Source organism: Terrapene carolina, unplaced genomic scaffold (assembly GCF_002925995.2).
Source record: "Terrapene carolina triunguis isolate 2854851 unplaced genomic scaffold, T_m_triunguis-2.0 Scaffold93, whole genome shotgun sequence".
NCBI classification, from domain to species: domain Eukaryota; kingdom Metazoa; phylum Chordata; order Testudines; family Emydidae; genus Terrapene; species Terrapene triunguis.
The window spans coordinates 8,171,028-8,185,171 of NW_020664444.1; the positions used below are offsets into that span (position 1 = coordinate 8,171,028).

The 14,144-nt window shown below is 52.2% G+C and overlaps 1 protein-coding gene across 2 annotated transcripts in view; it reads left to right on the forward strand.

Annotated features, from left to right (window-relative positions):
- The window catches only part of MAP2K3 (mitogen-activated protein kinase kinase 3), a 56,629-nt gene extending 50,206 nt beyond the window's left edge, over positions 1–6,423 (forward strand). For both annotated transcript variants that reach the window (XM_024205221.3, XM_024205220.3), the window contains exons 11-13: positions 1,817–1,956; positions 2,853–2,898; positions 3,380–6,423. In XM_024205221.3, coding sequence (XP_024060989.1) covers positions 1,817–1,956; positions 2,853–2,898; positions 3,380–3,463 — 270 coding nt within the window. In that variant the 3' untranslated portion in view covers positions 3,464–6,423. The remainder of the gene's footprint in view (positions 1–1,816; positions 1,957–2,852; positions 2,899–3,379) is intronic.
- Positions 6,424–14,144: the final 7,721 nt, after the last annotated feature.

The following is a 14,144-nucleotide window of genomic DNA, read 5'->3' on the forward strand; positions in this document are numbered from 1 at the left end:
GGGCCCAGTGTCCCTGCAAGGTGTAGGAGAGCTCACTGAGGGCTCCTGCCTGCCCTCCCATCCTGGCATGTGCCAGGCAGGCAGTGACTCTTCCAGCAGGTAACAGTGCCTGTCTGAGGGCAGGCATGAATCCTCTGTAACACGGTGCCATACCCTGCTGCCCCTCGCAGCACTACATAGAATTTTTACAGGGCAACTCTCATTTTAGTAGTTAAGGGCATAAACGGCAGAGGCTAAACTTAGCACAGCTTGCATTGGGCCATGAAGCTGGCTACACTCTGGCTTCTACGCGTTCCAAACCCTTCCAGAGCTTGCTGGGCCACTGGCCCGCAGCGTTCTCCTTTAGGAGCCAACCGCACGAGCCCCCTACCCGATCTTCACTACCGAGACAGGGTGTGTGGCGATGTACCTTAAAGATACAGCTGCGGCCGTGGCCCCGGAGAAGGGGCAGCGAAGCTGTCTAGAGATGTGGGAGAACGTGCAGTCGAGGGGAGAGGAGGAAGGCTGAGGGTTTTAGCTCTGAAAGAAGAGCTGGATGGCAGTAAGCAAGTATGTGGGGAGTACTCGGAGCTGATCAATCCCTTCTGTTCCTATTGTCCCTCCTTTGCGCGAGCTCCAAGTTACCATCAGACTTAAAGAAGCCTCTGGAATGTGCTCCCGCAGGAGGCTGGAGATTTGTGTTGGATTTGACGAGGCAGCCTGACTTTGACCAAGAACATTTGGAAGTTATGCAGGCCAGGGTAGAGGTGGTTGAATCTCCTGATTCTGGGCATAAGCCGATCACCAAATAAACATCCTTTCTCTATGTGGCCAGCATGACATGATGCTTCTGGGTGCCTGGTAGGATTTTGCATGCCTCTGAAACATGCAGCAAAGGCTGCTGATAGAGTAAAGAGAGCAGGTTTGGTGGATTTATGGTCCAAGCTGGCATAGCCAATTCTCTGCTAACTAATTCCCTTCCATTGGCTTTCCTATTCCAGGGGCGTGTCTTTTTGTGTAGTAATATTCCCTGTAGGGGTTAGTGTTAACTCAGGAGGGTGTTAGGAATCTTAAAAGGTGCCCAGATGCCACGTGATGGACATGTTGAAAACGGGCAGAGTAATACTGAAGGGACACCTGCAAAGCATCTCAGAAATGCCTCTTCTTTTTCATGGAGAACATTTTAAAAAAAATAAAATAAAAAAAATCCTGTTTTTCAAAATTTCCTAGGAGAATATATAATACACGTCTACTCCGATAGAACGCTGTCCTCGGGAGCTAAAAAATCTTACCGCGTTATAGGTGAAACTGCGTTCTATCGAACTTGCTTTGATCCGCCGGAGTGCGCAGCCCCGCCCCCCCGGAGCACTGCTTTACCGCGTTATATCCGAACTCGTGTTATATCGGGTCGCGTTATATCAGGGTAAAGGTGTATATGGGTGAGAAGCCAAAAACTGGAAAAAAAAAAAAAATTGGAGTTGTGGAAAAGCATTTTAGCTTCTGGTTTCATATTTTTTTAATGAAAAACTGGAACGTTTTGGCAGGAAACTTCCACTTTGGTCAGAAAGTTCATTTAAAAGTGTCACCGTTTTTTCACTGAAACAGTATTACCTACTAGTGCCCAGTTGGAGGCTATCGGCCTAAAGCTGTTATTGCTGTTGTGTCTAGGAACCTGAGTCATGGCCCAGGACCCCTTGTGTTAGGTGCTGTACAAACACAAAGACAGTCCCTACCCCAGAGAACTATCTAAGTACAATGATGCTGCAGAGCAGTCTGAGGACGGACATGCAGTATAGCCAATTCCTCATGGCTGCCTTTTTTCTCCCTTCCCCCCCAGATCGAGATGGCCATTCTCCGCTTCCCCTACGAGTCCTGGGGTACCCCCTTCCAGCAACTCAAGCAAGTAGTAGAGGAGCCTTCGCCCCAGCTCCCTGCGGATCGCTTCTCAAAGGAGTTTGTGGACTTCACAGCACAGTGGTGAGTGTCTGAACTGAACCCCATCAGTCTCCTGTCTGAGCCTATGGAGGCTTCCCGATGCCGAGTGCTGGTCTCCTGTATCAAAGCACAAAACTTACCTTTACTCTGCCTCGGGACCCCCGCTAAGTCTTCCCTGTCCCCTCGTCCCGAATCACCACGCTCCTGCAATCTGTGCCGCAAACGCCCCACAGATCGGTTTGGTTTCCTGCCCTGAATCAGCTGGGTCGGCTGAAAAGAAACAGATTGCTCCGCCGCTTTGTATGGTTCACCCTGCTGGAATTTCGGGGATGACTTGTTCAGCTGCAGAAACTCAACCCAGACATCCTGGTGCATCTGCTGCCCGACGCTGCCTTTGGCTGCCACTTAAAATTGGGTGAAGGTTGATTGGGATTTTCAGAGGATAAAGCACATCTCAGCTGGGCTGCGCTTCGCGCACCATTTGAAGCGCAACTAGGATCTGCACCGTAGTAGCCTTCGGCTCTTAGCTGGGCTGTAGCTGGGCCTATGATTCTGGACTAGGTATTGGCATGCGGTATCTGTCCTGTTGGGTGGTACCAGACCCTCTCATCTTGGGCACAGCTTGCACGTGCTCTGGCTGTACAAGGCGAAGGGTGAGGTTTTCATGTGACTGATTACCAGGCCAGGAATAAGAACAAGGAGTACTTGTGGCACCTTAGAGACTAACAAATTTGTGTTTGCTTTCCGACAGTGCTTTCCTATTTGCCTGCCTAATTGATTTGCTAGGCTCTTTGGTTCAAAGCCAATGCTTGTGTAACCAATGGGAGTTAAGAACTGGTAGTTGCCTAATAGAAAGAAGGGGATGCTGGCTAGCGGTCTCCCACTCCTGGGATGAAGTCACTGTATCATGGACATTTTTTTTTTTTTTTCTGTTCCAGCTTAAGGAAGAACCCTGCAGAACGAATGAACTATTTAGAACTTATGGTGAGCGTGGATTTTTATTCTTTGATCTCACAAAATCTTGGCCTGTAACTAAAGCTAAATGAATAGGGGCTGTAAGAACCCAGATAATCTGCCGACCGGCACAGAGGAGGAGCTGTAACACACACCCATCGGCTGGTTACACTGGCTTCTGCTACCTGTGGCGCGGTGGGGTTGACTCCTCCCCGGTGTCGGACTTTTGTCTTTGAATCGGGCATATACTTTGAAAGCAGAGGTCACAAAGTGTGAAATGAATCTGTTCCGCTCAGTATCCTACTGAGATTCAGCCCAGGGCCTCAAACGTGCTGTCTAAAAGGATCAATGTACCAGCCTTAGGCATTCTTGTTGTATTTGCCTAGGGGTATGGTTGTGTGGGAAGAGAGCCACCACAATGTATTGCTGACTTTGTGACTCCTGCCACAATTGTGTTCAGTGTTGTCCTTCCTCATGCCCAAGCTGACCCCATCCTGGTTCTCGTTGGCAGGAACATCCTTTCTTTACCTTGCACAACACCAAAGAGACTGACATGGTCTCCTTCGTGACAGAGATCCTCGGGGAAGACTCCTAACTCACCAGCCTCGCTGCCACGTACAGTCACTTCAAACCAACGTCCTGGCTTCCCTGCACAAGAGAGAATGAGGACTCATGTTCACGGTGGTTTGCACAAATTGCATCTCCCCTGCCTGTGTTCATCTCCAAGCCAGCCGAGCGCGGGGGCACTCTGGTTTTTATCACCTGTCCGCTGAAAGTGACACAGGAAGGACCTTGGACATTGACACACGTAGTGGTCACTGCCGTTACTGACTAATCCATGGGACCGAGTGGGCTCAGGAGATGACCTGCTGGGGCCAGACATTCCTCCTCAGTTGTGTCAGGGGAACCAGACTCCCGGTATCTGAGTTGAGGAATCTGCTATGCCCGAGGATGGGGCCGGGGGAGTATGAAAGTGCCCTCCCCCACTACCAGTCTGGTTTCGGCAGTGAAGGGTCCAGAGAATATTTGCACTTGCTCCCTCCATTGTGCAGCAGAGCCAAGAGATCCTTCTTGCACTCTCCAGTCTCCTGTCCCTGCCTCTCCGAGACCTGGAGAGGTGGGGAGGGGGGTCTCTTCCTGAGCCACTGGGGGCCAGAGGGTGCACGGGCTGCCTCCATCAGAGCTCAGTCTTGTTCCGCCCTCCCCGCCCAGTACCCTGGCTGCGGGGATCCCACAGGGCTCTATTCAGAAAGGGGTCTGTGGAAATCTGTGCACAGCTGCCGTTTGCTGCTGCTTGTGGAAGAGGTGGCGGGGGGGTGTCATGGCTCCAGGATCAGAAGTGCGTGGCTCTTGAAGGCCGAGGTGCCCCTCCCTTCCCAGAGCCCTCTTGAGGCAAACCCACAAACAGGTCAGGTCTCCCTAGACTGTTACAGTGACCCTCCCCCCCCCACCCCCTCACTCAAAAGCCTGTTCAAACAGTCCCAGCTTGTTCCAAGCTCCTGCACCCACGCTCCCTGGGCGTCTGCGTTCCCGTCTCGGATCGGTGACCCGCTTCCCCACTCACACCGGCCAGTGCACCCCTGTCCAAACGGGCACAGGCCCATGGTATTTGGGGAGAGGGTTCAACGGACACCCCTTCCCCAATAAACCGGGCTGGGATTGGCTAGGCAGTTAGGCGGCCAGCTCCCATTGGCAGTCAGTGAGTTAGGTGCCAAAATCCCACCCTCAGCGGGGTTTCAGATGTTCATAGAGGCTATGACTTGTCCCCCTTTCCCTCTGCCCCCTGGGGCTGGGCCCTCCCACCCGGAGCTCAAGAACTGACCCAGCACTGTGACTCTTGTTGGTTTCTGAGGTTGCTTTAATACCTACTCAGTCCTGTGTTAACCAAAAAAAAAAAAAATCAATGTAAAGCCAATGATGTGTAGAGGTGGTGTCGGTAATTGTACATTTGATGTGTATATACAATGGACTTTGTAACTCATTTCCTAGTTTTAATCGAACTAGCTATAAATTAAACCCTTTCCTTGTGGGAGGAAGGGGGCTTCCCCTTCCTTAACAAATCCACTGTGAAAACCGGATGATGGGTCCCCCCTCCCGCAGCCATAGAAGCCTTTAAATGGGCCGGGGAACGGAGGAATGATCTGACTTCTGCTGTGTGTGATCACAGAATGCACATGCCATATGTGGATGACGTTTTAAAAAAGAAGGGGTTTTCTGATTTTTTTTTTTCCCCTTTCCAATACATATTTGTGTGTGTGCGTGTATATATATGTATATTTTTAAATCACTGATGAACATACAAATGTATATGTGGCTAGTGGGTTGGTGAATGCTAGCAACTTTCTGGTTACATTTGGGGTGGCTGGGATGGGTCACAACAAGGCCTAAGAATTGTGGGGTTATTTGGGTTTTGTTGGTAAAAATGCATCTTTTTAACCGAACCTCTTTAAAGACCCCTCTTGGAACTTTGTACGTGGGAGATCTGGCTTTCAGGGTGCAGCTCCATTGACTTGTGCTCTGCCCCTTTATAAATCAGGTGCCCTGAGTTCATGGCTCTTGTAGTTTTTCTGCATAGTCAATCTAAGGGCTTCTCTACAAGGGGAAATTGACGGGAATAGCTCCCCGTGTGGAGACTACGCTGGAATGAGCCACTTTTATTTTATAATAATTAGTGCACTTCCAGAGCAGAGCAATTATTCCAGGGTAAGTTGACTGTACTGGAATAGTGTCCACAGCGGTCGTTTTATTGCAGAACAGCTTATTCTGCAATAGCTGTTCTGGTTAATGTCCCATTTTAGACCATCCCTCCCACAACCAGCGCCGTTTATGGACTGGAGATGGATAAGCCCTACTCCGTTCTATGGTTCAAATAAGAAAGTGATTTAACGCTTTCAGCTGCTCCTTCCTCTCACCCACGCTGCAAACCACCGGGAACTCTCATGAGACTTGTTGTCGAGGCAACTCTGCAGGCTTGGGACGGCACCTTTTGCTGCTGAGCTGTACGATTGTATTTTTCCTTGTTGGTTAGTTGGGATTGTTTTATTTTGACTTTGAGCTCTTTTCCCTCCTTTATTTCCCCCCCGGGTGTTTTGGGGATTGGTTATCGTTTATTGCGTGGGTTTTGGATGCCTTTCACCTTGCCCGAAAGAGCCCTGGCTCTGGTTGGATTCCAACTCTCCTCCTGATGGCATGGGAAGGACTTTCCTTCTGCCTTTGTATGGGGGAATCCCATCGGGGGAGCAAATCTCGCCCCGTGTGACTGACATAATGCCTAGGTATTGTTCTGACTGCTTGCACCGGGAGTAAATCTCGCTCTGGGTTATTTCAGCTTTACCGTTCCGTTTTCTTCCGCTCCAAGGCCTTTATTCTTCTGGCTCTGTTGCTTTCCCTCGGAGGATTGGTGGAAGAACTCCAAGTAACTGCTTGGAACCCAGCTGAGCTTGGAGAGAGAGAATTGTTGCCTTGGGAGAAGGCCCTCTCACCTTGTGCTTACGAGAATGGTCTGTAACCATTAACTTTGGTCATTGTTTTCAATAAAATAAGCCCCCAAACCGACTTCTCAAGAGCTTTTCTTGGAACATCAACACTTGCTCATTCCAGCTGCCCCTAACGGTTGTCCATTTTCAGTGTTGGAATTGGTATTGAAACAAATGAAGTGTATTACAGTAATGTCCCCTCCTGTTGGAGCCGAGCCCTGTGGTGCTAGGCGCTGTACAGACATATGCCAAAAGACAGCTCCTGCCCCAGAGATTGCAGTCTTAGTTTAACACATGACAACATAGCCAGGCAACAAATGGGGAAGGTCAGGGCAACAGCAGTGTACACCGTGTGTAGAGGTACTGGTATAAGCAGTGTTGCCTAGTGGATAGAACACTAAAGTGGGATTCAGGAGACCTCTGTTCTGTTCCTGGCCTGTTGAGGGACTATGGGCAAATCACTTTGCCCTTCCATGCCTCAGTTTCCCCACCTGTGCAGTGGGGATAGTGACACTGACCTGCAGAAAGCGCTCTGAGAACTATGGCTAACAAGCACTATATAAGAGTTAGCTGCTATTGTTAGTCTTGCTCAGTAACCAGAGTCCCAACCCCGCCCCGGCCTGGCAGAATGGAATTTTAAGCCACTTGGAGTAGGACCGAGGTTAACTCGGAAGACTGGCTAGAGCGATTGTTTTGAGCAGAGTGCGGCCGTACACCAGCTAACAGGGAGTCTCATGGCTTTTGATTGGTATTGTGGTCGTGCCTGGGGCCCTGCTATACCAACATTGTGCAGTCTAAATTCTGTCCTCCATCGCCGAGGGTGTCTGTGTGTTTCAGTTCTGTAGCTATCCCAACACCTGTTCATTTCTGCACGGAAGAGCAGGGAGGTAGAATGATGGGGCTTTAATACTTCCACTGGCCCAGGGTCATTGCATCCCCCAAACGCTCTGTCTCAGACACCTTCCGCCGACACCCGTCCATGCACTTAGTCGCTCTGATCAGAAATTGGGATCGGCTTGAGGCTGGTGTAGTATCCCATCAGCTGTCAAGCAGGCGTCATTCCATTCCCTAGCACTGCAGACGCTGTGTGGAAACCGCGCTGGAGCGTGTTTATTTTTAAGCCAGCATCGCTATGAATAAAAAAAAAAAAAAAATCAGTAGCGGATGGAGCCTAATCCGCCGAATCTTCTGAAAAGTACCCTTGGGGTGAGGTCAAGTTAACAAAGAAGACGGACAAAGTAGGCTTTGGAGGAAGCTAGGAGCAAACGCTGTCCTTAACTTTGTCATTTAACTCTTAGGCAGTGGTGGAGGATTCACCCCCTTCCAACCCCTGAGCTGTTCCAAGGCATGGATTGTTCATTAGGACACAGATCTAAGAGGCTAGGTTTTTTTAATAGGCTGAGAATAGGACACCTGCCTGATCCCCTTGCTGCCCTTGAATAACTGTATAGCAACTCTGGGACTAATCACTCACTATCTAACTTGCCCTTCTCTAGTGGGAATATTGCTGGAGTTTCCTGTTGCCTTGCGGGATGAGTGTTCAGCTGATGTTGACTTAAGTTTGGGGTATTGTTTCATGGGCGGCAGGTGCACCCCCTGTTTGAGGAGGCTAGTCCCCTGCCCGAGGCCCTGACCCCCTGGCCCACTGGAGCCAGAATAGCCCCATGCCCTCCATTGTGGCACAAGCTGCTCCTGGGTGCTGCCAGCCTGAGCCAAGCCCCCAACGGCTTGGGTGGGGCCTCGAGGCAGAGCCACGGCCTGGGTTTGGGGAGGCTTAGCCTCCCCTGGCCTATTATACTTTCCACCCATGGTTTGTTTTTGTGGCTTCTCACATGTGAAGTGTGTAGACAGGGCCTCCCTCCCATCCCCAGCCAATCTCCTTCCCTGGCCCTCTAGCACTGATCTCCTGCTTTCATCAAACCTTCCCTCGCCCGTGGGGAAGGATGGGCTTCAGTTTAAAGCTGGCTGACGGAAGGAGGACAGGGTTCTCCTCCTAGCTCTGGGAGCCCTTTGTGCCTGTTTACCCATCTGTGAAATAGAGCCAGTTTATGGAACGGATCCCTGACCTGATGACGTCTCATAAGATGTGGGGTGCACTGGAGGTTATTAAAAGGAGCAGCCACACGGCTTAGTTGACTCTAGCACTAATAAGAGCTCTAGCATGATGTCCTGTTGGAACATTCACTGCTGTGCAGCGTTTTTTTTTAAATCTAAGGCAGCTGGTTCCTTATTTGTATGACAATAGCATGGAGAGGGCCTAGACAAGACCAGGACATTACTGTGCTAGGCACAGATGCCTACTAACAGCTTGCAAGCTCTTTAGAGCAGGGGCTAACTGGTCAGGACAGGGAGGTGAAGCGACTTGCCAAAGGTGACACAGCCCAACAGTGGCAGAGTGGGGCATAGACCCCCTCCCCCCGGTCTCTTGACTCCCACTCCACTGCCCTGTCTGCTACCCGACTTTGCCTTTCATGCCCCACAAAGCCAAGTTATGATTTTTGTTGCAAAATCCCCAGAGATTCCTCATCCCATCCCATGCTACCCTCATTTCACAGGGCGATGAGGCAGCTCAGGCAAGCATCACTGAAATTCTAATGTAAGGGGTGTGACGGGTTGGATCACAGAAACCCCCTTGGGAGCTGCCACCCGATGTGCAAAGACTACCCCTGCTTCTGTTTTCCCTGCCGTCACAAGGGGTGAGAGGCACAGTCTATAAACGGTTGGGGAAACCCTAACCTGATCTTTTTGGGAAGATCTGGGGTGTGGGAGGAGCTCACAGCTGACCCTTGCCTACATGCTGGGCTCCTAGCAATGGTTTTGGATCTGACCCTGCCCAGCTCCTGAGGGATGAGACTGTCCTCCCAAGCAGCCACTAGATGGAGGTAGTGGCTAGTGTTTGCTGGGCTGGCTCTCAATAGTCCTGTGCGTTTCCATTGCTTTCCCCTGCAGCAATGCCTCCTTCATCTCCTGTGGGGCACGGCTTTGTGCTATTACAAGGCAGGGGGCTTGGGCCCCAATATTCTGCCTGGAGCAAGAACTCAGCGAGCTGCCCCTTGCAGCAGCACTGAATCCACGTCCAGCCATTTGAAATCTCCATCAGGTGTGATCTTTACCAGGGACGGGGCAGGGACCTACACCGTTCCCGGTACGGCCTGGTCCTCCTGCTCTTTTGGTGGGAAGAGACTCTGGCTTCCTGCATTTAATGAGCACACCTAGGGCAGCAGAGGGAAGAACCGACGGCAAGGCGGCCCCATCGCAGGGCAGAATCGGTCACTCCTTTGCCACCTGCTGCCTGTATTTCTATCTGATCCCCACACACCCTTCTTGGCCGTTGGTGCTGCAGGACAGTCAGTCTGGGTAGGGCTCCCCCATACTGCCTTGCTGTTGTGCCCCTAAGGGGGGAGAAGTGCAGAGGCGATCCTCGGGGCTCTGCTCAGGGTTAGCCCCAGGAAACGGGTGACTGACGTACCCACAGAAACTGGGTCAGAAGGGAACAAGACAATGCAAGGAGCCCTCCCGTCCCAAGCAGCAGCCCATGTAGCGAGTGTTACTGCCAGCAGAGAGGGAAAGGAGGCAAGGTGGGTAGATCCGCTGACTCAGCGTGAAGGTGCAGGCCAGCCTTCAGCGGCAGCATCCCTCTCTTCCCCGAGCAATGGGCCACCTGGCAAGAGCTGCTGATCGGGGACTGGGCTGACTTCTCATGGCCCCCCAAAGGAGCTGGCAAGAGCCGTGATCAGGCTATTTTGCAGCCCTGCTCCTGTCTGTCTTCCTAACCAGGAGCTCGCTGTATTTTACAAACATGTGCAGCCTCCCGCCCTGGGACGCCAGTGGTCCTGGCCCCACAAGGCCAATGGCACAAAAGGCCCAAAGCTGCTGCTCATTTGGGCCCCAGTCAGGAGATGCTGAGCAGCCACCCTGCCCACAGGTCCTTGGGACCTCTGCAGGATCAGGCCCGTTGTGTCTCCAGCTGGGTACCCACGGCAGTGGCTGCTTTTGAGAAGTTGGCAGAGATCTTGCAGGCAAGATCTCTGTTGTTGGTCAGCAGAGCAGAGCCAACAACAGAACCCAGCAGTCCTGACTCCCAGGGCCGGGGTTAGCTGCTTTACCACTCTCTCGCCTTTAAAATCAGGCATCCGTCTGAAACATACCAGCCCTCCTATGTTCTCGTGCCCTGGAGCACCCAGTACCCCCAGCCTGTCCCTCCCCACCTGGCTCTGGGCCCAGCACCTCTGGCAGCAGCAGCATCTCTCGGGGATGGAGCAGAAGAGCAGCACGGGACAATGTCAAAGGAGCGGCCCCAGCTGCGCTTTGGGCATAGGGGAGTTTGCTTTCATTCAAGTCATTTCATGTCAGTGTCAGGGCCGTGGGTGTGTTGTGGGGGGGTCCAGTCCGCCATTGTGTTTCCTAGCCGGAAGGATTGTCATTCGCAGATCTAGGAGAGGGGCTGCCGTGCAGCCACCAGACCGTGTAATTAGAGCGAGACTTTCTCATTGTCTAGGTGATTGAAGTTGCTGTGAGAGGAGGGCGAATAACCCCCAGGGGACAGCCGGCAGGGGCTGGGGTCAGCTCTGCCTGCCCTGCTCCCTTTATCTGAGATTAAAGGCGAAGGAGCTTTGGGGTTAGGGCAAAGGCTGAGTTTGGGGGAGACAATTTCCCCTGTCCAGTCTCCTGCCTCCAACCCCTGCAGAGCACCTGAAGTTCTGCTGCCTTCAGCCCTCCCATCCCCTAATCTGCTTGCTCAGGGACAGGTGGGCCCCACACATGAGGCCTTATCTGCTTCCCATCAGTGAATGGCCGGTGCTACCCGATCACCCCTCTTACAAGGGTGGGGGTGACTGAGCACCAGCTTGGACTGGCATGGCAGATGCTCATACATCTGCACGGGAAGTCTAGCATCGGGAGGTGGGAACTCTGCTAAACTCCAGCAGGAACGGCCCAGGTCATAGAGGTGTGGATAGCTCAGCCCCCCTAGCCCCGCCTGCTAGCTCGGCCCTAGAATTTTTTCAGTGGGAAGTCAAGCTGGAAAGGATCTCATGGCTCCTGGAGCCCATCTAGGATTGGTGCCTACAAGGGGCTTCCTAACAGCCTGCAGCTGTGCCACAGTGGGCCTGGTCACTGCTTGGATGGGAGGTAGAGGGCAGTGGAAACAAAATCAAGTCCTGCAGGAAGGAGTATTGGGGAGTCAGGTGGTGCAGCTCATCCCCCTGTGCCAGTATAGAACTGGGGTTAGGGGAAGCTGTGCTGCTGGAGGAACAGGTCCTGACCGCAGGTGGGCATTGAAAGGTCCCATTGTAGAATAGCATCTAGCTCCTTCTCAGCAGTAGATCACAAGACACTTCACACAGGAGGTCACTATCATTCCCCCCATTTTACAGATGGGAAAACTGAGGGGCAGTGACTCACCCACGGTCACTCAGCAGGGCACTGGCAGAGGCAGGAATAGAACCCAGTTCTAGTGCAGTGCCCTGTCCAGTAGGCCATGCACCCAAGAGAAGGGTGCTACCCCCAGCATCCTGACCAAAATACACTCTGCCTAGTACCTTAGGACCTTCCCCCACAGCATCATCTGGACACAGCATTCTTCACTTCCTGCCCTCAACTGCTGTGTTGCATGGCTGTGTGCTGTGAGAGAGCTGCAGGGCTGCACCCCAGAGGCAGCTGCATTTCAGCTGTAGAATTGATTCCTGTTTCACCAGCAGAATCCTAAGCTGTAGCGGTAGAGAAAGGTCAAGTATTATCAGCACTTTGCCCAGATGAGTTTTAATGTTGCTAGCCACAGGGCTGTCTCCCATGTCCCTGAACCAGCCTCTACTATCCCCTTAGCTGGAAGCACTCAACTTCAACGAGCTTTTGCCAGGCTCTAATTACTAGAGGTGGGGCGCCAGGGGACTCCTCTGATAAGCAAAGCAGGCAGGACGGTGCATGCTTTGCTGGAGGCAGGGCCGCCCGGGGGGGCAAGTGGGGCAATTTGCCCCAGCCCCTGGGCCCCGCAGGGGCCCCCACGAGAATATAGTATTTGATAGTATTGCAACTTCTTTTTATGTAAGGGGCCCCTGAAATTTCTTTGCCCCAGACCCCCCGAATCCTCGGGGCAGCCCTGGCTGGAGGGGATCATTAGGCTGCTTAGTAATCAGAATGACCAGGCAGAAAAAGGCTGGCTGTCCATCCAGCTGTCTCACCTTCCTCCCTCTGCTGCTCTCTGCCTTTGTGGGGCCAGGGGAAGGCAGGAGAAGTGGGAGCCCCCGAAAACATGCAGCCAGCTCACCTCTAGATAGGGAGTCTCACCCAGGGGTTTGCTTCCGGGGATGGATGTTTTGCTTTCGAGTCAGCCCCAAGCACGGTCAAAGGAGGGAGAAGCACCGTCAGGTCAATGGATAAAGAACATGCAGCTGGCTTACTAGCCTTCCCTCTGCACCAAGGAGCCTTCCCTCTGCACCATGCATGGGTGTGGCAAACGGCCCCAGGCCCATGGCAAGGAGGGCACGCAGCAGGCTGGACCTATGCATTTAAATTTGCCTCCAGGTTGGCCAGGGATCAGGGAAACCCCCAGAGAGACTGTCCATCTCCAGCACCCCATTACACTGAGCAGGCTTTGGGCGTGCTCGGGTGAGATCAATGCTGCCCTCTAGTGGCTGGCTCCTAGACAGCCTACAGAACCTACTCCTAGCTGGGGATGTGTAGTTTGCAGAAAGGAAGGAGCAGGGTTCTAATCCTGGCTCCCCGTGTCTGTGTGCACCATTTAGCAGGGGATGGTCATCTTTGGGCGGCATTCTCACTGCCGGTGGTCAGAGTGAAGGGAGAGATGACAACACAAGCCTCGTGGGAAGAAAAATGCTTTCCAGACAGGGGTCGAACCAATGTTAGCAACAAATACCAAGTGGACAGGGCCTGCAGCATCGTCCAAGGGCGAACTCAGGGAGAAAGGGTTACACTGGGCCAAAGGGAGAATCATAAATCTTCTGGGATGGCTCAGGGCAGGGTCCCAGACAAAGCCAGGGAGGACTTTCTGTTTCAATTACACCCTTAATAGCTACATCAAGGAGCATTAAAAATGTATTAGTGCCTCTAAGGAAAAGGCTTTCAGCCAAAGTCAAAATTTATCACTTAAAGTTACCTTATTAGGACAAAGTTTTCTCGCTTTCCTTAGCAAAAGCAGGCTATTTCCTTCCACCCCTCTGCCATCTGATGCTTCCCTACTTGCTGTATTATCCCAAGCCTGCTGAGCCAGCCAAGACAGCCATATTGTTAGGACCTTTTTGATAGCCATGGGCAGCATTCCCTCAAACCAACCCCTTCTAGAAGGATGGGAGAACGTGCCCTTCCTTCCAAAATAGGAACGGCAAAGCCTAGCAGAAGAGAAGAACATCGCCCAACCCACAGGAAAGGAGAATGGTACCATGAAGGCTGCAGCTGGCTGACTGTACTAGATTTAAAGGGCCAGCCCCGCCCCACCAGAAAGGCATGCTGGGAACAAAAGTTTATATAAGGAGGCAGCGCTGCAGTAGCGAGGAGCTAATAGGGACTAAGCTATCAGCAAGGAAGGGGCTGCTTCTGTGTTGACCAGACTCACTGCATCACAAAGGGGTCTCCCTTTGCTGTAGCTGGTATTAGCATCAGTCTGATACAAATACTACAAAGGGGGCCTGTTTTCTGTCTCTTGCATCCGGCTCTTCCGGCTTATTGCTGTGGTAGCAGACCCCTAGAAGCCTCTGCTGAGATCAGAACCCTGTTGATGAGGTGCTGTACAAATGCCCACACGGTGTAGCTCTTGACTGGCCTCTGGCTGAGGGATCTAGCTAA